The sequence below is a fragment of the Monodelphis domestica genome, chromosome 1 (genome assembly GCF_027887165.1).
Source record: "Monodelphis domestica isolate mMonDom1 chromosome 1, mMonDom1.pri, whole genome shotgun sequence".
Classification (NCBI taxonomy): Eukaryota; Metazoa; Chordata; class Mammalia; order Didelphimorphia; family Didelphidae; genus Monodelphis; species Monodelphis domestica.
In genome coordinates this window covers 499,027,516-499,051,982 of record NC_077227.1, presented here as the reverse complement: position 1 = coordinate 499,051,982, position 24,467 = coordinate 499,027,516, and the positions used below count along the sequence as shown (strand labels likewise).

General features: G+C 37.1%; 1 protein-coding gene across 1 annotated transcript in view; it reads left to right on the top strand.

Annotated features, from left to right (window-relative positions):
- Positions 1 to 2,610: 2,610 nt before the first annotated feature.
- The window catches only part of PFDN4 (prefoldin subunit 4), a 69,954-nt gene continuing 48,097 nt past the window's right edge, over positions 2,611 to 24,467 (top strand). Inside the window, exons 1-2 of the mRNA XM_007475698.3 lie at positions 2,611 to 2,721; positions 6,700 to 6,780. Of these exons, the coding sequence (XP_007475760.1) occupies positions 6,754 to 6,780 (27 nt within the window). The 5' untranslated portion in view covers positions 2,611 to 2,721; positions 6,700 to 6,753. The remainder of the gene's footprint in view (positions 2,722 to 6,699; positions 6,781 to 24,467) is intronic.

Sequence of the window (24,467 nt, the reverse complement as noted above, 5' to 3'; positions counted from 1 at the left end):
CTTGGTATCCTTGAAGGTCTGCAAGTCAAAGGAAAGATTGCAGAAACTGGAACATCAAACCTTGTAAACGGTCCAGAGGCTCACCCTATTCACCGGGGTCGGTTTTCTCCAGGGTAGACTTAGCTCTCCCACCCACTCCCCTCCCCAAACTAGAATCCAAAGCATCCTTTCCCCTACTCTGCACCTACATGATATGTGAGCCTTCACATTTTCAAGACTTTTATATTTGTGGAAGTTTAATCCCCTTCTTAATTTGCTGAGGAAGGTCTAGTCAAAATGGTCATTTTTCAGACTGCTGGAAAAGCTATACCAGTACTGGTCTTTATAGGTGGTAATGGAAAGCCAAAGTTAGGAAACTGGTATGGAAAACACTTTTTTCACCTGCCTGGGTAGGAAATAGATTTTTTGTTTTTTTGGGTTTGTGTTCTCTTATTTTGTCCCAGGATAAAGCTACAATAATGAGTCACAAAATCACAGAGCTGAAAGAGGATCCTTGAGATCATCTAGTCCCACCTCCTCATTTCACAGATGAATTCACTCAGTTTGGGAGAGAGGAAGTGGTTTGTCTTCTTAGGCCACTTAGTTGGCAACCTATTGTAATGGCTAGAGGCCTGGGTGATAGGAGACCAGGATTCAAAACTTGTCTCCATTCTTATAAGTTATATGAACTTGACTAAATCACTTGATCTCTGTAAATGCGAAATAGGAAATCTGGAGTAAATTCCCATACTCTAAATCCTATGATCCATTTTTAACTTTCAGACCAGTGCTCTTTCTACTATAGTAGTGGTCTCTACAGGATATCAGAGGATGTTTCTGTCTCTACTACAAGGCAATTAGAGCAAAAGGCCAAATTATTTTGAATCACAGGATTTTAAAATTCCTTGCTTTCAAGTTTTAATTTTTGTTTTATTTGGCTGATTGGTTGTTAAAACAAGATAAGATAAAAAAAAAACAAACCTCTATGTTGCATCTTCAACTCCAACTTGCTCATTCAATTTTTAAAATTTATTGAGTGTCTACTATATATAATGCCTAGTCTGTGCTATATACTGAGGGCAATACAAGTACAGTAAAGATACAGCCTGGTGGACTATGTAGGTGACACAGTGGATAGAGTGCCAGGCCTATCACTGGAAAACCTACAGGGCAAAGGTGATTGTGTTAAGACTGAGCCAGGATCATCAGAAAATGATGTAGGTCTTGCATGATGATGATAATAAAAAAATTAACATTTATATGACATTTTAAATATACTTTATATATGTGATTTCATTTGAACCTCATGACTCCAGTGCAAAGAAGGAACTCTATTATTGTTTCCATTTACAAGTGAGGGAATAAGAGCTCAGGGTTAAAGTGACTTGTCTATGATCACATAGCCAGTGAGTGTCAGTAACTGGATCTGAACATATTTTTTCTTGAGTTCAGAGCCAGTGATTAATCCATTATATCATGCTGCCTTCTTGTTAACTTGAAGCAACTAGTAGTCCCTCCAAGTTCATTTAGTCAATCTAAAGGGGTTGTTTTTGCACCTCTTGCAAATGAGTGGTATTTGTATATACAAAGATTTATTTATATTCTCTCCTCCTATTTTAATATTTCCCAGGGACTGTTATTTCCTTTTATTCTTTCCTTTAAAATTCAAAGTTTGAAATAATAAATTGAATAAAGTAGTCTCCGTTCTTCAGATTCAAGAGAAGTTTCATGACTTATAGTGGAGAATAAAACAAAAAAAAGGTGCTACAATGAAAAAGGATCTGAATTTAGAGTAAAAAAACTTCAAATTCAATATTCAAATATGGAGACAATGGAATTTTTTTCTACCCTAGGTGAGCGGTGTGACATAGAAAAAAGAATCTTGGGTTGATTATGAGGCACTCAGTTTGATCCCCAGTTTTGCCACTTACTAAACCAATTTCCTCTGTTAAAAAAGAGGAAATTCTAAAACAATAAAAGGGTAAAATTACAAATGTTGGAGGGGACATGGAAAAATGGGGATGCCAATGCAGTGTTAGTGGAACTATGAACTGATCTTATCATTTTGGAGAGTTATTTTGACCCAGCAATATGATTATTAGGCTTATTTCCTAAGGTGATCATGAAAAAAGCACCTATATGTTCTAAAATATTTATAACATATTTCTTTGTGGTGGCAAAGAACTAGAAATTGAGGGAATCCCCATCAATTGGGGAATGGCTAAATTATTTGTGGTATATGATTGTGATGGAATACCAATATATAAAATGATTTGCAGGCTAATTAAAAAAATGAAAGATCAACATGAAATTATGAAAAGTGAAATCAATAGAATCAAGAGAACATTATATACAAGAATAGAAATATTGTTTGAAGAATGATTTATATATACCTACCTCCAGAAAAAGAACTGATTAAAAAAACAGGCAAAATAGTTTTATATATACAGGTATCTTTTTTCTTAAATGATATCTTCTTTCATGTGGAGAGGGATGAGTTGGGATTTTAATTAAACTTTTTTAAAAATTGGGGAGTTGTACTTGACTGTTAGTTTCATTTCAGTTGTAGATTCTATAATTTCAAAAAAAATGATATAAGGGAAGAATATTACATCATAATAGAAATTCTAGCCACTCCCTAAGTATGTGCTTCATAGAATGTAATATGAACACCTCTGTTCTGAAGAATTAGGTGTCTCATATCAAGTGAAGGCCAGAGAACTGTTAGGTTTCTTTAAAGAGGTAAGAAATATTTCCTCTTCCAATCTCCTTTGAAACAGCTCTCACACCACAAAGAAGGGAAGTTCATAGAAATTCAAGATGACTAGTTTCAGGATTGGCCCAGAAACTTAAAAAAAAACCCAAACCTCTCCAATTTGGTCTCTTTCTTTTTGCTTAGCCTCTGTGAGTCAACATGTGGATGTCTCAGATCCTCCAAGTGAAGGAGGATAATAGCACTTGCTTACCTCACAGGGATGGTGTGGGGAATTAACTAATTAGAGAGGCTGTAGTGCTATATAAGTGCTGAACCCTATTACTCAGGCCCACAACTTTTGTTTTATTCTGGGAAATCCCATCAAATTCCAGAAAGGATAATTATATTCATCCCACAACTTTCACATCACTCACCTCTCAGATGAGAAATTGGTGGTGGGGTGGGCACCTTGTGGGGGAGGAGACCTAGAGGGAAAGATTGGCCACTCTGGAACCTGGATCTGTAATCTTTGGTAATATTTGGTTGACTATAAGGGATGGATTCTTTCTTTAAAGTGCATAGAAGGAAGGTCCTTAAGTCTCTTTTTCTCTTTCTCTCTGTCTCTCTTCCCCCCCCCCTCCCCAATCTCTCTCTTTCTCAAAACAAGTATCCATGTTAAGCTTTATAATAATTTTTAAATTATCTGTGGATGCTTTGGGATTGGATGAAGCTGGAAGAACTGGGAAGTGCTCAGGAACTGAAGTCATTCATGACTCTCCTAAATATTTAGTTCCATGATATGAATTTCTTCACTCAATCATATTTTTGATTATACCACTGAACTATGAACTTCTCAGCAGTCACTTCTTTGTATTCCCCCTTTGTCCTTATCATTCCCTATCCTGCCTATGCTTTGCATATCAGATTCCCTTCTAGTAAAATATAAAATCCTTGAAGGCAGGTTGTATTCCCCCTCTTTCCCCCCACCCCGGTTATCCTAGCACTTAGCAGAGAATATTGATATATAATCTTATTGAACTGAATTGAAATCTTTGTGACCTGCCACAGAGCCTATAATAGAACTAGATATATTAGTTGGAGTTGAATAAATACTTCCTGGAGAATTCACTGATTAATTTAGGCCACTCATATCAAACATTACCTGAAAATCAAAATGATCAGCTCAACTAACATTTACTAAGTACCCCCTATATTTAAAGTACTGGAGATATAGAGATAAAAATGAACCAATGTTTATCTTAAAGAAGTTTACATACTACTAGGAAGTAAGTGACACAATTGTAGTTAAGTCTAATACAAAGTAGAGTATAGTTGGAGCAAAGGAGAGATCCTGTTGAATTATTTTAGGAAAAAGTTATTAGCAACAATATACCCTTTACTTTCTTGTGAAGGGAAAAAGAACTCAGAAATTGTTTTTAAAAATTTGCTAGAGAAAGCAACAAAAAAATTAAAAGAAATTACACAGTGTTATTGCAGGATAGGCTGAAAAGAATGTTGGAATTGGATTTGGGGAAGATTTGAGTTTAAATCCCCAAATAAGTAACTGTGTGGTCCTCAGTAAGTTGCCTAACTATTCTGAACCTCAAGATCTTCATCTGTAAAATGGGGGTAATAACTATTTGACTGTTTGCCTTACAATATATATATATATATTTTGGGGGGGGGTAAGGAAAGTGTTTTGTAAGGCTTAAAGTACTATATAAATGAGATATTTTTATTATTACTATTACCTCCAAGAGCCAGGTAGAATAGAAGATTATATGGAAAAGTGGATAGTGAATAAAGACAATTTGAATCTGAATCTTGCCCAAGACAGAATATATAACCTTGTCTAAATAATAATTTCTAAGCCTGTAAAATGAGAGTAATAATATTGTTTCAAAGGATTGTTGTAATAAATGAAATAATATATATGTATATATATAAAACAATTCACAAGCTCAAAGTGCAATTTAAATGAGATGATGAGTTTGAGAAAAATATTTAGAATTATAAGAATGAGTTTGAGATTATATTGATGAGGAGGAGGAGACTGGTATGTACAGGAAGGATTTTTTAAAACACTATGCAGAAACAGAAAACTAAATAGGGGAGAAGTGTACTATTCAGATGAAATCTATCTTCTCAAAAAAAAAAAAACCAACAGTATCAAAATTGCCAAAGGCTGTAGAACCTCTAGTTTTCTGAAATGATTGGGGCAAGATTTGTCCAGGAGAGGAAAATACATGTGATTTTCCATAGTCATAAAAGGAAACCTACCTGGATGATAGAACAGATCCTTCTAAGTAGCTCATTTATGTGGCACTTGGAGTTCCTATGTAGTTTTATATACATGATCTTATTTATAAAATTAAAAATGCAGAGAGTAGTTGGGAGAAATGTACAATATGAATCATCTGCTTAACTGACCTGTCAAATGACTAATTATATAGAAAAAAAATTGCACTGGTACAATATTCATCTACTATGGTGGAAAGAGTGCCAGTTCTGAAGTTAAAGGACTTGTCATCAAATCTCAGCTCTGCCACTTAATAGACAAATATTTTCACATCTCCAAGCCTCAGTTTCCCTTTTTCAAAAAGGAAGGGGTTAAACTAGATGATCTTTAAGACTTCTTCTGCTTCTAGATCTATGAATATCAAGGCAAAAATAAAAGGCTATCACAAAAATTGCTTTTTTTTCCAAAGCCATATTACCCTTTTTCCTACAATCTGAAATCTTACATGCTCTCAACATGCAAAGTATTTCTGATTTTTTCAAACACTTCTGTCTCTTAGTAAGAAATCCTTGAGGGCTAAAGGAGATACCTGGAGACTATGTGAATTTTCTTGTGTGATATATAGCTGAAGGCCAGGGGACAGATTTGAACCAAGGTCATTCTAAGTTTAATTCCTATATCCTCTCTATTCTAAAGGGGGTATCATTTGTTTTTACATCACCTTCCTTTAAGATAGAATCCTTGCCACTTCCCTACCCAGTGAGCCATCTCTTTGACCAAAGATTCAGGAGAAAAACAAAATTCAGCAAAACAAACCCACATGTTGACTGTGACAGTATATGAAATATTATATGCTTATAGCGCCTCACCTTTGCAAATAAGATAGGAAGGTGTTTTTCTCAACTTTTCTCCAGTCACAACTGATTATTAAAATGATACATTGTTCATTTTCATTGTTATTGTTATTCCTTCCATTTAGTGACCCATATGTATGTTTCTATCCTGGTTCTATTTCCTTCACACTTCATCACTTTATGTAGCTCTTCCTCTCCTTCTTGGAATTTTTCATATTTGTTACAACACAGGCAATGCAAAGCAGTGAGGTGGTGCATTGGGTAGGATGCTGGGCCTAGGGACAGAAAGACTCATTTGCCAGGGTTCAAATCTAGCCTCAGATACTTACTAGTTGTGTGACCCTGGGCAAGTCACTTAAAACCCCATTTACCTCAGTTTTTCATCTATAAGATAAACTGAAGGAAGAAATGGTAAACTATTCTAGTATCTTTGCTAAGAAAGCCCTAAATGGGGTCATAAAGTGTCAAACACAACTGAATATGCCTGAACTATAGCAACAATATTCCATAATTGCATGAATCAATGTATATCTGTATATGTGTGTCTATCATCTCTCTCTCTCTCTCTCTCTCTCTCTCTCTCTCTCTCTCTCTCTCTCTCTCTCTCTCTCTCTCTCTCTCTCTCTCTCTCTCTCTCTCTCTCTCTCTTCTTAGTACATCTTTACTACTCCAAAATTGCTGTTAAAAATGTTTTGGTATGTGTGGGATCTTTCTTTTCAGCTTTGATCTTGGAGTATACTCCTAACAGTAGGATCTTTGAATCAAAGGGGAGGAACATTTTAGTCTGTCTAAGAATAATTATACATTGCTTTTCAGAATGTGACCCTGGGCAAGCCACTTAAAATCCTGTTTGCCTCAGTTCTTCATCTATTGGACCAATTCACAGCTCTACTAACATGCTGTTTCTAATTTCAGTCACATTTTTTTTTCAGCACTGAAGACTTAATTCTGTTTAAAGGGCAGAGAGGAGCCTACTTGAAAGAAAAATGTTCAGGCTGATTCAAACATTCAGGGTAAGGATGATCTTATAATCCAAACATCTCCTGCTATGCCTTACACTGCTTTTCTTACAGTCTAAAACTCTGGGAAATTCCACCCTAGAATGATCCCAACAACCCTGGGCTCAAAGAACATTCTGTTTGCCTACTATACGTAAACAACCTGTTCTTCCTCTTCGTATTATGGATGATGACTTTTATTAAATTTTATTGGGCTTTGATAGTATTTTGCCAGAGCTGTTCTATGAATCAACAAGAGCACATCTTGATATGATATTGGCAACTAAAGGATACCTAATGGAAAGCACCTGGCTGCTTTCAATGTGTAATTGGAGGGAATGAAAAAAAATGTGTATATATACTGAGATACAAAAAAGGTAGATAGTAAATTGTGCTTCAATAATCTATAGTAGAGTAATAGGGCTTTGATATAACCATCTTTTTACATTGCAGAAAAAGAGACCATATTCACAGAATATTTTAAATTATCTTTCAGTGTTTCACATTCCAGATAGCAGACATTATCTTCATTTTATTACCTGATATTTCCACTGACTGAGTCAAGCGAGGCAATCTATTAGACTCTGATTCTTATGCAATGTTAAATAATGATGTTTTATAGCAACCAGGAGATAATTAGCCAGAATCCAATCTTAGTGTAGCTTGGTAGAATATGTAATTTGGGATCTCGTACGCTTGAGTGAGCATATACTGATTCCTCAGACATCAGAAGTTCAAGATTGCCTCTGCCATGGAAAAGGGATTTTCTCTAGCTTTCCAGCAAGTTCTCTAATTTTATCTTTTTGTCACAACCACAAAGGCATTTTTTAAATAGGACACTCCTCTGTCTTAGAATCAATATTAAGTATTGGATTTAAGGTAGAAGAGTGGTAAGGAGTAGGCAATTGGGATTAAGTGACTTGTCCAGGGTCCACATAGCTAGGAAGTATCTGAGGCCACATTTGACCCCTTATCTCTAAGTTTGATTCTGTTCACTGAGAAAACTAGCTGCCCCACCCAAAGGCTTTTTTGATGGAATGGTTCTTAGATTCTCAGTTTGTGTGATTTTAAAACAACTCAAATCTGGAGTCACACAATAGGGCCTTATTTGAATTTGAATTTCAACCAACTCAACATTTATTAAATTTCCATATGGTGCAAGGTAACATACAAAAAACAAAATGTTCCTGGTCTTAATAATCTTCCTTCTTCTGGAGGATACAATATGTACATGAGTCAGCAAATACACGTACTGTATTTACAAAAGCAGACCAAAGATTTTGTAAAACCCCATTTTGGGATTTTCTTGCCAAAGATACTGAAATTGTTTAATTTTCCATTTCATTCTCTAGCTCACTATTTTTTAGGGCAAATGAAGAACTGAGACAAACAAGATTAAATGACTTGCTTAAGGTCCCACAACTAGTAAGTGTCTGAGGCCAGATTTGAAATCTTGAAGATGAGTCCTCTTTGTTCTAAGTCCAGCTGCTCTATCCATTGAAATCCTATCTACCTAGTAACAACAACAACAGTTATTGTAAGAGGGAACAAATGCCAGTAACTAGAGGAAGGTGTGGAAGATTAGGAAAGACTTTAAATAGGGGAGTGGCAACAATTCCATTTCTGCAGCCATAGCTTTTAAGTTTTACCTAACAAAACATACTATCATAGATTTAGAGATAGAAGTGACATCAGAGATCATTTAGGCCAAATTCCTCATTTTACAAATAGTTTTAGAGGCTGAATTTAAACCTAAATTCTTTTAATACAGTCAAAGATCTGCTCATAGTACCATGACTTTACTTTCAACAAGTCTTTGAGGTATTGATAGAAGACCCAAATTCTAACCTACCTATAGACTTAGTAGCTTTCAGATTTGTTTGCAAAGCAATGGCAGAATTTGACTTTTAGTATTTTTTGAAGAATTGACTTGTGGGAAATACCTTTTAGGTGCTTAATTAGCCCACACATTTATTGATTCCCTATTATGTGTGAGGTCCCAGATATTACTTTCCCTTATTAATTATTCCTTAGTCCCCTACTAGCTTGTCCCCATTTTCAAAGTGTAAGATTGCTTTTAAAGAGAAAACAAAATAGTATCAGCCAACACAAGCATCCTAATTTTTTCCCATTTTATTTCATATTTTTTCTTCAGGATGCTGAGCCTACTTTTGCTTCCCCTATCAATTAAAAAATTCCCTGGAGAAAGATTTGTATATTATGATTCACAAATAATTTATTATAATGCATCACTTAATAAAGACCCTCAGGGTCAGGATCTGAAATAAATTAAGTTTGATTTGTTTATGTATCTGCTTTTACACGTAGATTCTATCTGCTTTTATTTAAAAAAAAAACTTAAAACCCTTACCGTATATCTTTGAATTCATACCATGCATTGATTCCAAGGCAGAAGAGAGATAATGACTAGGCAATGGGAGTTAAGTTACCTTACACAGCTCACACAACTAGAAAGAATCTGAGGCCAGATTTGAAACCAAGACTTCCTGTCTACAGGCTATCCACTGAGCCACTAGCTGCCCCCCTTCTATCTGCTTTTAATGAGATGGAAATCTATCTCTACTATTTACTCCTTTATAGGAAAGGGTAAAAAAAGGTCTAGGAAAAAACGCTGAATTCATAATCTGAAAATTCAAGTTCTAATTCAGAAAAAAATATCCCTTAGCTTTTTCTTTCCTACTGATAGCTAGGTAGTTCAGTGGGATAGATTAGTTTGCCTGGAGTCAGGAAGACCTGAGTTCAAATTTGGCCTCAGTCTCTTACTAGTGGTATAACCCTAGTCATACTTTTCTCAGTTTCACCAACTGTGAAATGGGAATAATATATGCCCCTACCTCACAGGGTTATCGTAAGGATCAAATGAAATAATATTTATAAAAGTGGTTAGCATGTCACTAGGCACCATGTAAAATGCTTATTCTCCTCTATACTGTTTAACTTTCTTACTTTTTTGTATCTGCTTTGTTAAGACCATTCCTCTGATATCCAGATCATTGTACCATGGTGTCTGTAAACTGCTGGATTCATGATCAAGAAGGTTTGGGTTCAAATCTAGTTTCTGATGTGTTCCCTGTTTGCATGATCATGGATAAGTCACCGTCCCTCTCTGAACCTCAGTTTTATCATCTGTAAAATGGAGATAATATCTACCAAACAGGGTTGTTGTAAATGTCAAATGGAATAATGATTGTATTTTGTCAATTTAAATTGACCAAATAAATACCAGCTAATTTTATGTCCAACTAGGTTGTTATAAAAGATGTAGGGAAAGATTTCCATTGTGTCTTTCCCTAAAAAAGAGGCCTACTATTAAGCAAGGGCTATCATTGTATTCCCACAGGGAAGAAGAATAAACATTTCTGGTCTCTTTTCCCCCCACCCTGCTATAATTCCAGCCAGGAGGGGAAGTAGAAGGTTGGGGCCAGAGAATAATGTACTGTCCTCAGAGAGAGGGAACACTGGGCTAGAATTATATAATTTTCTTAAATATTGTTAGTCTAGAGGATATGGTCAGGTTCAAGTTAACTTCTGATGGCTTTGTTATTTTTTAGGGGAAGAGAACCTCAAGCTCTATTTTCAAAGCTTGACTTCTTTCCCACCTAATATCAATTCCACAATGAATATGTAAGCAAATAGCAAAGAAACCCATGTAATGAAATCATAGCAAAACAGAAATCAGAGAAGATATAATAGGAGAGTATAATACAGAGTAGAAAGAACTCTCCCATTGGGAATGAGATAACTCAGCTTGACTAAGATAGATTGTCCTTAATTTCACTTAAGGAGAAATAGATATAATAAATATTATACAAAATAACTTAAAGTGGATGTTTTAGGGAGGTACATAGCAAAGTTCTATAATAGATTGTAGAGGTCTCAGTGACTTTGGGCAAGTCACAATTTTCCTTCCTTCCTTCCTTCCTTCCTTCCTTCCTTCCTTCCTTCCTTCCTTCCTTCCTTCCTTCCTTCCTTCCACCTTAGAATCAGTACAAAACAGAGGAACAGTAAGGGTTAGGCAATGGGGTTTAAGTGACTTGCCCAGGGCCACACAGTTGGAAGTGTCTGAGGTTATATTTGAACCCAGGACCTCCTGTCTCCTGACCTGGCTCTCAATCCATTGAGCCACCTAATGGCTCCCCAATCACAAGCTTTCTAAAGCTCAGTTTCCTTATCTATAAAATGGAGATAATAAGAATTATTCTACTTGTTGCAAAGAATCACAGTATGGGGAAAAAAATGCTTTGTAAACTTTAAAACATAAGTCAGTACCTAGACCGGAATTTATATCCAGGACAAATAGCTACTCTATTATAGTGAATCATGTTTCCCCTTAGCAAATACTACTTCTTCTTTTCTTCCTGGGTGACTGACAAACAACTTTGCATTTCTGAGACATATATTTATTGGTAGGGAAAGATATTGTATCTGTTTATCAGGTCTAGAGGTTATCAGGTTCATGCCTCCTTTTGAACCCAATGCCCTACTTATTTCTCTAATTTAGAAATGTTCAGGCTTTGGACATTCTATCATGCTGTCTTGTTCTTATTTTTAGAATTTCATAATAAACCCTTTCTTTTATCCTTAAAGACTGACATCTTGATTATTAAAAAAAAACAATTAAATGTGTTAAGATCAATTTTGTTTTGAGAATAATGTGCTCAAAATAATTTATAACTTTATCAGGGACTATTAGAGGTAGAAGAAATATTTCTTTGCAGGGCAATCTGATGTATCTGCTTATCAGTTTTCTAGAGGTTATTAGGGCCAGTCTTCATTTTGAACCCAGTGCCCCTACTTGTTTCTTCATCACAGGAACGTCCAGGCCTTGGGCATTTTGTCACTTTGTCCTGTCATTGTTTTTTTTCCCCTTCTCTCTTTAAGGAGGCAGGCAGTATGATAAAGGTTGTACATATATTTCCTTGTTTGTCATGTATTGAAAAAAAGATACATATTCCTTTTGGATTTCATAATGAATCCCTTTATTTTTAAAGCCTGATGTCCCAATTATTTTTAATTTTTAAACCATTAGGTGAATTAAAATTAATTTTATTTTGAAAATATCTTGAACTCAAAATCATTTATAGCTTCATCTTGTTCTGTCAGAACTGGAAGAAACCCTGGACATCTTTTAGTCAAACAGGATGTCTCGTAGACACCTTAAATTCAGCATGTTCAAAACGGAACTCACCTCTCCTCCTAAACTGTCTCCCCAACTCCAGACTTCCTTAATGTTGTCAAGGGCAACATCATCCTCCCAGACTACCAGGTACACAACCAGGTGTTATCCGGAACTCCTCACTGTCTTCATCTTCCCGTATTCATTTATTGCAGAACCGTGCCCATTTCTCCTCTGCAATGCCTCTCTTAGAAGTCCCCACTTATTCTCTGCCACAGCCATAACACTGGGGCAAGCACTCTCACTTCATGCCTGGACTATCACAATAGCCTCCTGCTGGAGATTCTATCTGCTTCCCTACTCCAATCTATCCTCTATTCAACTACCAAAATGATTTTGTTAAAGCACAGGTTTGTTCATGTCACCCCTCTATTCACTAAACTCCAGAGATCCCTATCACCTCCAGGATCAAATACAAAATCCTTTGTTTGTCATTCAAAGCCCTTCATAATCTACCCCCACTCAATCTTCAGTCCAGTGACACTGTCTGCCTTGTTGTTCCATGAACAAGATACTCCATCTCTTGGGCTCTGGGCATTCTCTGTGGCTGTCTCCCAGGTCTGGAATGCTCTTCCCCCTCTGCCTCAAGTACTAACCTCTCTACAAGAAGCTGGGACAGCCTAGGGAAGCCTAGTTCCAACCCCCTAATTCTAATGTCTTTGCTCTGTTAAATATTTTTTATTTATACAAGTTTATACGCATTTGCTTTTTGTCTCTCCTGTTGGACTGTAAGCTCCTTGAGGCAGGGACTGCCTTTTGTCTCTTTGCATCCCCAGCACTTAGCATGGTACCTTGACTGACTGACTGTTCCTTTTATAAATGAAGAAACTGAGGTCCAGGAAGGTAAGAGGTCTTGCCCAAGTCATATAAGTTAGTAGTAAAACCCCAAGAGAACAATCATAAAATACAAACTCATTGAGGGAAGGGACTGTGCTGTTTTGCATCAATGCATCATTCCCAATACCTTGCACATTGCTTAATAAATGTTTGGTGAATTAAATGGAATGGAAATACCTGTAATTTGAATAAAGCTAAGCTTTATCCTACCTCCCTCTCCCTTTTACTCCTCCCTCTCACCCCCCTTCTATACTGCCCCTACTTCTTTCCCCCTCCTCCCTTCCCTTTTCCGCTTCTTTTCTCTCTCCTCATTCCTCGCCTTCCCCCTCCCTTTCCTTCTTCCCTTCTCCCCCTCTTTTCCTCTCCCTCCTCTCTACCCTGTTCTTCCTTCTTCTCCCTCAGTCTTTGCTTCCCCCTTCTTCCCCCTTTCCTCTCTCTACTTCTTCTCCTCTCCTCCCTTCCCCCTCCCTCTTCCTCCCCACATTCTCTCCTTTTCACACCTTTCTTCCCCCTTCTCCTCCCTTACTCTTTTTTCCTTCCCTCCCTCTTCCTCCTTCTCTCTCTTCCTCCCACTTCCTCTTCCCTCCTTCCTTCCTCTCCTTCCCCATTCCTCTCCTTTTGTCCCTCTCCATCCTCCTCCCTTTCCTTCTTCCTCTCCCTCCCTCCCTCCCTCTATCCTTCCCCTTCCCTTCCTCCCCTTCCCACCTTCTCTTTTTTCCTTCCCTATTTTTTTCCCTCCATTTCCCTCCTTTCTCCTCTTCAGTCCTTCATGTCAAATTGTTTGTACTCTCCCCTTCCCTTTTGTTCTCTCAACAAACCTGCAAACCTAGTGATTAAGCCAATCCCAGTTGTCATTAATTTTATTGTCTCTGAAATTTAAGGCTATAAGAATGGAAATTCATCTTCAGAAAGAGCATCGTAGCCCAAAACATCATGGCTCTGAGAGGGCAGAGATGAAATAACGAAATAATAATAATGATAACTCACATTTATAAACAGTTTATGCTTACAAATTGTTTTACATAAATTATTTCAGAACCTCATAATAATCCTTTGTGTTTTTCTATGCTATCCCCATTTTAGAGATGAGAAAATCAAGTCTCTGAAAGGTAGGATGAAACCCAAGGCCACAGAACTAGTAAATGACACACTTAAGTGTGAAATTGAGGTCATCCAACTTCTGGTTCAATGATTTTTATTTTATTTTGTATACTCCAGGCACCTGGTGGTGCCTACTGAGCACTATCCAAGATAGGGGACTATGGTCTTTGCCAGACACACTCAAGTAGATTTGCTGAGAATAAATGTTAATCTTGGGGACAATGCCTCCTCCCCAACTGCCCATTGATGTAGTGGAGTTAAAAGATGTGGTAGGCCCTGATAGTCTTATCATATGAGAATGCTTCTTTGATTGAGTTACAAAATTAATCAATCAAAAGTGTAAAATGGGAGTAAACAACCAAGCTAATCAAGTTGGGAAGAAATGAAGTGCTTTGGACCATTGGATGAAGTTAGATGATTGAATTCATCAGTATTGTCCAAAAGAATTAGGCACACCTCTCTGTGGACACACACACACACACACACACACACACACACACACATATATTCACACATATATGTATGCATATACACAAGTGTATCTATATATAAATGGATGTTTACTATAGACCCACATTCATGTATGTATGTCATACATGCATCTCAGTGTATATATACATAGAGCTATATGTACACATGTATATGGATAGATACATATATGTGTATAATTATACACTGAGGAATATGTAATTTTATGTATCTATATATTCTATATAATGCTCTCATCTATCTATTTCACTTGGCACTTTCCAGCAAAGTTTTTTAGAATTGCTTTGAGAAGCCAGACTCTTTTACTTATATACAGAGTACATGGGGGTAAGAAGGAAAAAGAGAAGAGGGAACATGTGTGTCATACATAAAACCCACTGACTATGGCACTGGAGAAGATGGCTTAGGAACAAAATTATACCTTGTTTTTCTGTAGTACTTAAAGATTTAATCCCCCCCCCCCCCAATAATCCTGTGAAGTATGTAGAGCAAGTAGTATGATACCGATTTTGCTGATGGGGAGATCGAAGCTTAGAGATTGATTTACTTAAGGTCACACAGCTAATAAGTGCCAAGATTCAAACTCACATCTTCTGACTTCAAATTCAGAGTTCTTTCCACATAATCCAACTTATTTAAATTGTTTCTAAACCCCAAAATAATCCTGCCTCCTTTTCCCTAATTGACTGATTAGGGTTTCTGCTAACTTGGTGGGTCACGTGTCTTACATAATTCCCAAAATGTGGAGCTCTCAGGTTTTTTAAAAGTTCCTTTAAAGTTTCCTTTAAAGAAATTCTTAGATTTCCTTTAAAGTTAATATTGAAGTAGTGAAAAAAAATCACTTTCAGATGGTGAAAAAAACAAAAGAGAATATTGCTAATAGAGCAATCCCTTTTTGATCAAGATTGAATTACTTCAACCATTAATATATCAGCAATTCCACATATACAGTGACTTGCACATAGTAGGTACTTATTAAATATTTGTAGAATTGAATTGCATTATATTGGATTGGTTTTCACTCTCCCTTTTTGAAATAAAGCAGAGTGGGCTTAGAGATTCTGATATTGGCAGGTTTCCAAGCTGGCTTCTTTTCTAAATCAGAACTTACATCAATGAGGAAGACTCACAATTCCGGAAGTATTCTTGGTGACTTTAGATATAAGATCACTAACCTAGTCCTCAGAGCACATTCCAGTTTACCTGCTCACAGAGACCTAGAAATGACATTGACAGAAGGTTGTTTCTGAGAAATCTTACAATAGTATTAAGGAAGGTAGAGAGGAAGTCAAATGTACTGAATGAATAGAATTGTACTAACAAACACAGCAATATCTATCATAATTAAAGTGTCCTAGAGCTCTGTTATAGAAAAGCTAATATTTCTATCTAACTCTTAGGATCATAGATTTAGATCCAGAAGGGGTTTTAGAGATCTTCTTGTACAATCTTTTTATTTTGGAGAACTCTGATCCTCTGATTTCAAATCTAGTGTTCTTTTCACTGTACTATATTGCCTTGTTAATGATACATTAATTCAACAAACATTTATTAAGTTCACGCTATCTCCAAAACACCATTTTAGGTCAGCTACTATTGTTAAGGCATGACACTGTGGGTGGTACAGTGAATATGGTTCCTGCCCTCTAGAAGCTATTGATCTTTTTGAGAAGATAAGCAAATAATAGAATATAAAAGAGCAGAAATCAGACTTTGATAAATACCATAAGAGACATACAAACAAAATGCCATAAGAGAAGGGGAGGGTCCTTTTTGGTTGGGGGAATTAGAGAAAGTTTCAGGAAGGAATTGCCTTAAAAATGAACCTTAAAGGAAGGATAGGATTTCAATAGTTGGAGATGATGGAAGGAAAGTTTCAGGCAAAAAAAAAAAAAGGCACAAAAAGCATATCATATGTTCACCTTTACCTCTCTCCTGATCGGCTTGTGACACAATTCTCTTATCTCCATTTTACTGTTCTTATCATGTCTTAGCATATTTTAAATTTAGCATTTTTAAAAACTTTTGTCTTCTGTCTTAGAATTGATACTATTGGTTCCAAGGCAGAAGATCAATAAGGACTAGACAATTGAGATTAAGTGACTTGACCAGGGCCACACAACTAGGGAGTGTCTGAGGTCACATTTGAACTCAGGACCTCACATCTCCCATCCAGGCTCTCTATCCACTGGGTCACCTAGCTGCCCCTAGCTTTTATCCCTGTTAATAATGTATTGCATAGTCTAACTTGAGGTTTCTGAAGTGATCCTGAAGACTGTCTAATCCCTGATTACTAGAGGAGATTCTAAGGATGAGATTGACCCTGGAGATCACAAAATTGGATTTTATTTAGAAGTGGAAGAGAAATAAAATCTTTTCTAGCCCATTTCTCTCATTTATGAGGAAACAATCATAGAGATGAAGTCCCACAGGTAAACATGGAATAGAACCAGTATTCAAATTCAGGTGACATAGTGCTTTCTCCATAGATTATTAGACTGTGAGTGAGCTCCTTGAGGATAGATATACTATTTCTGCCTATGCAGCCTCAGTAAGTTCTTAAATTTTTTTTTGGTAGTATTATGAACTCCTTTGGCAGCCAGATGAAGCCTATGGACTCAAAAAAATGTTTTTAGTTAGTTAGTTGTGTGGCAAACAAGGTTAAATTAAGTTAAGCCCAGGGTCACACAGCTAGTAAGTGGTTGAGGCTATATTTTAACTCAGGTCTTCTTGATGCCTAGCCCAGCACACTGTACTATATAGCTGCCCAGAGAATAATGCTTTTCAAATACATAAAATAAAATACATAGGATTACAAAGGAAACCAGTTATATTAAAATTGTTATCTACTTTTCTGCCTGTCTACCCATCCATCTATACATCTAGATTATCAGACCATCCGTCTAGTTATCTATCCATTTATCCATTTATCACCTATCAATTTATCCATCCATCCATTTATAAAAGCAATTTCATAGCCCCCAGGTTAAGAATCTCCTCACTAGACTGTGTATTACCTTCATTCATTTCTTCTTCCAAAAATATTTACCAGATTTTATTTCAACAAATATAAGAGGCTTTAGTTGTAACAACAATAATGAAATGGCTGTCCTGTTTCCTAGGGCAAATCTTTTCACATCTATGGGTCTCCATTCCCTCATTTGTAAAAGCAGGTTACACTAGATGATCTCTGAGGACGCTTCCAGTTTTAATGTAATGTGTGTCTATTGGGTAAGAAATAATCTGTCTTAGTAGGGAGCTCTAACAATATAGAAATAGTTTTAATACAATATAACTCGTGATATATGCTTTAGAGAAGTGCATCAATCAATTGAAAAGAATCTCAAAATACCTGTTACATATTTATACTATGCTAGGCACTGGGGACATGAAGACAAAAATAAATTGCAGGCTAGATGTATGTTCATTCTATCCATGGAGAGACTTTTCATATAAAAGTATATGTAAAATATATACAAAATAAATAGGTTTCATTTTATTGTTTGGTGGAACTGGCCCTGTATAGAAGATGGTTATGAAGTGATCTTTGAAGGAAACTAGAACCAAGAGATAGAGGTGAGGAAGGACTGCATTGCTGACAAAGGAAAAGCTTATGCAAAGGTAAGGAGATGGGAAACAGGACAGCTTGTGTGAAGCACAACCAGAACAACAGTTTGGCTAGACTGTTGAGAGAATAAAGGGGAGTAATACGTAATAATTCTGGAAAAGTAGGTTCTAGCCAGATTGTGGAGGTCTTTAAATAGCAAATAGAGAAGTTACATTTTATTCTAGAGACAATGGGGAGCCATTGGAATTTCTTGAGCAGTAGAGTGACGTGGTTAGACCTGTGCCTTAAGAGTTTTTTCTTATCTGGATATTTGGAAACTGAGTGAGAAATAGATTAGAGAGGAGAGACATTTGAGTCAAAGAAAACAACTAGAATACTAGTATAATGATCTAGATCAGAAGGAATGATTGTCAAAACTAGGATATAGATCAAGATTCTATTTTTCCAGGGTCATATGATATAGTAACCTTGTATAAATCACTTCTCTCATGGCATCAGTTTCCTCATTTGTATGTAGTGGCCATGGCTTAGGAAAAGTGTTTCTTGGTCTAATTTCATATAATTTATTTTTTAGAGTGAGAGGCAGAAAGTATAACTCCTTCGGAAAATTTGCCTAAACTACCTTTCCTAGAAAGCTGCTACAGAGTGGAGTGGAGGTAGAGGGGAATCTCTGTCAAAGGGCTCTAATTAATTCTTTTGCTTCTGTTTATTTTACTCTAACTTCATATGTCTTTTGGTGGTTCTGATTTTTTCATAATAAAAAAAAACCCAAACGGTTCTAATAGTAAAGGGATTCTTTTTTTTTTTTTTTTTAAGTAAAGGGATTCTTAAAAGATACAGTCTTGAAAAAGGAAAAGAGGGAAGTAGTAGAGAAAGGGAATCATTGGGGATAGGGAGAGCAAAGGAAGTAAGAACCAGGGAGGTAGAGTGTTGATTGAGATCAACATGCAGGAAATCCTGAGATGTGCCTACGCTGCCAGGAAATAGAGAGGTAAGTTACTGTCTGTGGTCAGAGTGGTGTTGCTAAGATGCCCTTCGACCCAGAGTCAGGGCAGACACCCAATGATCCTGGAACCAAAGCAAGAGGTTTCAGAACAATCTAGACTGCCTTGGAAGGTTAACAGATCTTCAAGTTGGCCCCTGTGGACATTATAAGAAGAGATCAGAAAGCTATTGATAATTTACTTCATATATCCACATAATATGACCCAGTTTTAAAATGAAATCTGTTTTTCCAGGGAAATTTCTATTCCATGCCCTTTCTCTGGAGGGAATATTTAACCAGTCAATTAATAAATATTTATTATTCATCTACTCTGTGTCAGGCACTGTGCTAAGCTTTGGGAATACAAATAAAGCCCAAAGACAGTTTGCACATTCAAGGATCTCACAGTCTAATGTGGGTGACAACATGCACAAAGCAATTGTAAAGATTAAAATTAATATCCAATAGACTAAGTATCATATTTTAAAAGTTTTATTAGTAATAACTAAAGCAAAAGAACTACTTAAACCCAGCCCAGTTGTGAGAGAAGAGAGCAAGAGGGAGGAGCTACAGAATTTATAAAACAGTGTGACCACACAAACATGGAAGCACAGGAGAGATTAAAGGAAATTTTGGGAAATACTAAGGGACTTCCGGGGGATGAAGTCCAAAGGTTCAAAATCTCCATTTATACACTATGTACCAAACATATTATATAGATACATATACACACATACCTATGTGTACATTTGTGAATAACCAATCGAGGGAAAACACCATCATTAAGGGGGTTTGGAAAGGCTTCTTCCAGAAGATGAAATTTTATCTGTGACTTGAAAAAAATCCAGGGAAGTCAGAAGGTGAAAATGATAAGGGAAAGAATTTAGACATGGAGAAGAACCAGTGAGTAGACAATGTGTCATATAAGAAGCAAGCACAGAGGAGACAGTGTATATTGTGTCAAGAAAAGTTATTGTACCCATACCGACAGAGGTGTCAGAAATAAACTCTACTATGTTTGTTCCTTTTGCTATTTACATTATTTTAAGTTTTAATTAAGTATTTTTGTTATCATAGTTGAGATGTCATATTTGGTCTAGTAATAGAGCCTGGGATCTTAATAAGCCTGATGACTAGCTTTGGTTTCTAGGTAGCACTGAAATGTAGCAAGTCTACAACCAGCCTTCTAAATTTTCAGGGTTTTGTGTAGTAATTGTAGTGACACAGAGTGCATTCCCCTTCAGACTTTGTTGTTTGCAGATTTTGAGCAGTTCATTTGCTGGATCTAAGAATGTGGAGTGAAACTCTCAGATTGTGAGTAATCATATTTCCTATGAAAAGAACAGGAATTGGATGAACTTTTACAGATGATGTAGCAGTCCACCCCTAGCTATGGGCAAGGGAAACAGTATGTACAGAGTGGCTTAGAAGAGAGCATGCTCAGTCTTGTGCATGGCTAGGAAAGCCTCTGACCCTTGACCCCAGCTTCTCCCAGGTGAGTCGGGAAAACAGGTTTCTTTGTGTTCACCTGGCTAAGAGAAACCACACCTATACCTTGTCGTTAACCAATGATAATCATCCCTATGTATCGTGTATATTTGCATATCAAAGACATTAAAAGCAGCCACAGCATTTCAAAACCAAGCAAGAATTAGAAAGAGTTACGAAATGCAAAATAAATAATCTGGATTACATCAAATTGAAAAGTTTTTGTACAAACAAAACCAATGTAACTAAAATCAGAAGGGTAGCAACAAATTGGGAAACAATCTTCATAAAAACCTCTGACAAAGGTTTAATTACTCAAATTTATAAAGAACTAAATCAATTGTACAAAAAATCAAGCCATTCTCCAATTGACAAATGGGCAAGGGACATGAACAGGCAGTTCTCAGCCAAAGAAATCAAAACTATTAATAAGCACATGAAAAAGTGCTCTACATCTCTTATAATCAGAGAGATGCAAATCAAAACAACTCTGAGGTATCACCTCACACCTAGCAGATTGGCTAACATGACAGCTATGCAAAGTAATGAATGCTGGAGGGGATGTGGCAAAGTGGGGACATTAATTCATTGCTGGTGGAGTTGTGAATTGATCCAACCATTCTGGAGGGCAATTTGGAACTATGTCCAAAGGGCGATAAAAGATTGTTTGCCCTTTGATCCAGCCATAGCACTGCTGGGCTTGTACCCCAAAGAGATAATGGACAAAAAGACTTGTACAAGAATATTCATAGCTGCGCTCTTTGTGGTGTCCAAAAATTGGAAAATGAGGGGATGCCCATCAATTGGGGAATGGCTGAACAAATTGTGGTATATGTTGGTGATGGAATACTATTGTGCTCAAAGGAATAATAAAGTGGAGCAATTCCATGGAGACTGGAACAACCTCCACGAAGTGATGCAGAGCGAAAGGAGCAGAACCAGGAAAACATTGTACACAGAGACCGATACATTGTGGTACAATCGAAGGTGATAGACTTCTCCATTAGTATCAATGCAATTTCCCTGAACAATCTGCAGGGATCTAAAAAAAAATACTACCCACAAGCAGAGGATAAACTGTGGGAGTAAAAACACCGATGAAAAACAACTGCTTGACTACAGGGTTGGAGGAGATAAGACTGAGGAGAGACTCTAAATGAACACTATAATGCAAATTCCAACAACAGGGAAATGGGTTCGAGTCAAGAACACATGTGATAACCAGTGGAATCATGCATTGGCTATGGGAGAGTGAAAGGCAGGGGGGGGGGGCGGGAGGGGAGGGGGGAAGGGGAGGAAAAGAAAACAATCTTTGTTTCCAATGAACAATGTATGAAAACGACCAAATAAAATAATGTTTAAATAAAAAAAAAAGAATTAAAAAAAAAAGCAGCCACAGCAATCTCCGCCTTTCTCTTGGATCTCAGCTCTCACTGATGGTCTCTGGCCAAGCTCCATCTTTAATTCCTTTCCTTCTCTTTCTCTCTCACCTGGGATCTGGCCTTTGGCCAGGCACTTTCTTTTCTCTATCATGTATCTGACCTGTGTGGTACTGAATCTGGATCTTTGGATGGAATAAGCCTTCTGAATAGTCCACTGATTGGTGTTTTGCTGTGGCTCCAATATAATTAATAAGGCCTGGTTTCTGACTCATTTCTGCCACCTCATATATCTAACTTGGCTCTGCCACGCCCCTCACGGTATCCAAAATTCTATCCTTCCTCTATCTTTCTACCTTGTGGCTTCTCGCGGGTTCAGGAAGCCTCAGATGATGATCTTGTGTATATTATTGTCTCTGTGCCTTTTCTCTGCCTAATATGTTTACATGATCAATGGGTAGGACTTGGGAGTTTAACACCAGGAGAATACTGAACACCAGAGCTGTTGTGCGACTTCTGAACAAATGACCAATGCCTGGTTTATGACCTGGCCTACAGAGGTCAAAAATGTGGCAGGTATTTTGGATAGTTACCACAAGCTGGAGTGAGGTCTCTGATTGAACAAATCCATCCAGGAAGCTTGCTGAAAGAAAAGGCTAAGTATGAGAGCATTAGCTTGTTGTGGTTCTGCCCTTTATTCCAGAAGGCTTTGGCATCTCCAACTCAGGAGAAGATAGACCTTAAAGCCAAGAATCAAAGGAAGAAGAATAAGGAGGCTGCTGCTGGCCTTAGGGCAAGAATGCCCATTCTTTCTCAAGTAGTTGGCTAAAATAGCATAACAATACTCATGAGGATTTTGGCTGAACCAGAAGCTGGAGGCAGGGAAGATTACTACAAAGTATCTAGTAACCACCACTGGACAACCAGATCATTCTCCAAAGGACTAGTTTTTAGCAGTAACTAGTGGAACAAGTCTAGCAAAAATGACAAGACTGAGGTCACCAGGGACATAGCTGAATTCCTGCAGCATGGGAGAGGTGTTAATGGCTCCCTCTTGGTATGCACACTGGATATATGTGTCCTTCCCTACTTATAACCCCTATGGGTGTTCATTTCCAGTAATACTACATGCATGTGTAGGATAGTGACCTCCAAGTTTCTGAGGAAAATGATTTATTGTGACTCTTCTTACTGTGCCATTTCAGTAAATGCCTTGGTGTTTTGCTAAATATGTCCTCTAATTGCTGACTGAAAGGCAAATGGTGAAGATTTGTGACATATACTTTTTATACAATAGACCCACAGAGTACAGTGAACCTTGTATACTCATCCCCCAGGGCACCCAACATGTGGGTCAGTGTAAGTTGGGAGGGAGGTGTCCCAGAGCATGCTTACATATAAAATATTGGAGCGGGATGATCCCTAAATACTTTACAGCTCTTATGTTTGGTTTATTGTCATTTCAGATTTAATAGACTTTGGGGGGGGCAGCTGGGTAGCTCAGTGGATTGAGGTGTAGAGATGGGAGGTTCTAGGTTCAAATCTGACCTCAGACACTTCCCAGGTGTGTGACCCTGGGCAAGTCACTTAACCCCCATTACCCAGCCCTTACCGCTCTTTTGCCTTGGAGCCAATACATAGTATTGACTCTAAGACAGAAGGTAAGGATTTAAAAAAAATTAATAGACTTGGAAGGAAGGAAATAAGCATTTATTAAGTGCCTACTATATGCCTCTGCGAAATGCTTTACAAATATTAGTTCATTTGATCCTTACAATAACCCCATGAGGTAGGTATTATTATTATTATCTCCATTTTATGGTTGGGAAAATTGAAGCAGAGATTAAATGACTTGCTGAGGGCCACATAGCAAGTAAGCGACTGACTGTGGATCTGAATGTAGGTCTTCCTGACACCAGATCCAGTGCTCTATCCACTGTCCCACTTAGCTCCTTTTGCTAGACTAGTTTACCAAAGGTAACCAGGATAAGGATTTAGATTTTTATTATATATCATAAAGGATTGTTTGTCTTAAGAGTGTACTTTGATATATAATTCAAATGCCCAGTTCCCCCACCCCCAAAAGTCCTATTATTGTGGGGAGTGAAATTTGTATCTCATTAAGCTAAGAAATACTTACTGGCTTCATAAATACATTATCTCTAATCTTTCATAAAAGAGCAACCATTATCTAGTTCTACTAAATTAATTTACTTCATGGTACTCACATTAAAACTTTTTCTTTTAAAAATTTTTGCCTTTGGTTCTAAGACAGAAGAGAGTAAGAGCGAGGCAATTACGGTAAAATGGCTTGCCCAGGGTCACATAGCTAGGAAATGTCTGAGGTCACATTAGAACCCAAGACTTCTGGTCTCTAGACCTGGCTCTCTATTCACTGAGCCATCTAACTACCCCTTACAATAAAATTTGAATTGCAGCCATCCAGAACTAATTTAGGGATACATTTACTTCATGTATGAAATGTTCAGACTGATTCATTGATCCTGAACTCTGAGCAACAAATTGCATTTCTCTGCATTTAACTGTGACTGGGAACAAAGAAATTTAGAGCTAAAAGGACATTAGTATACAGATTTTTAGGACTTGGAGGAAACCAAAGGGTCCCATATTATAGTCCTCCCTATTGAGAGAGAAGAA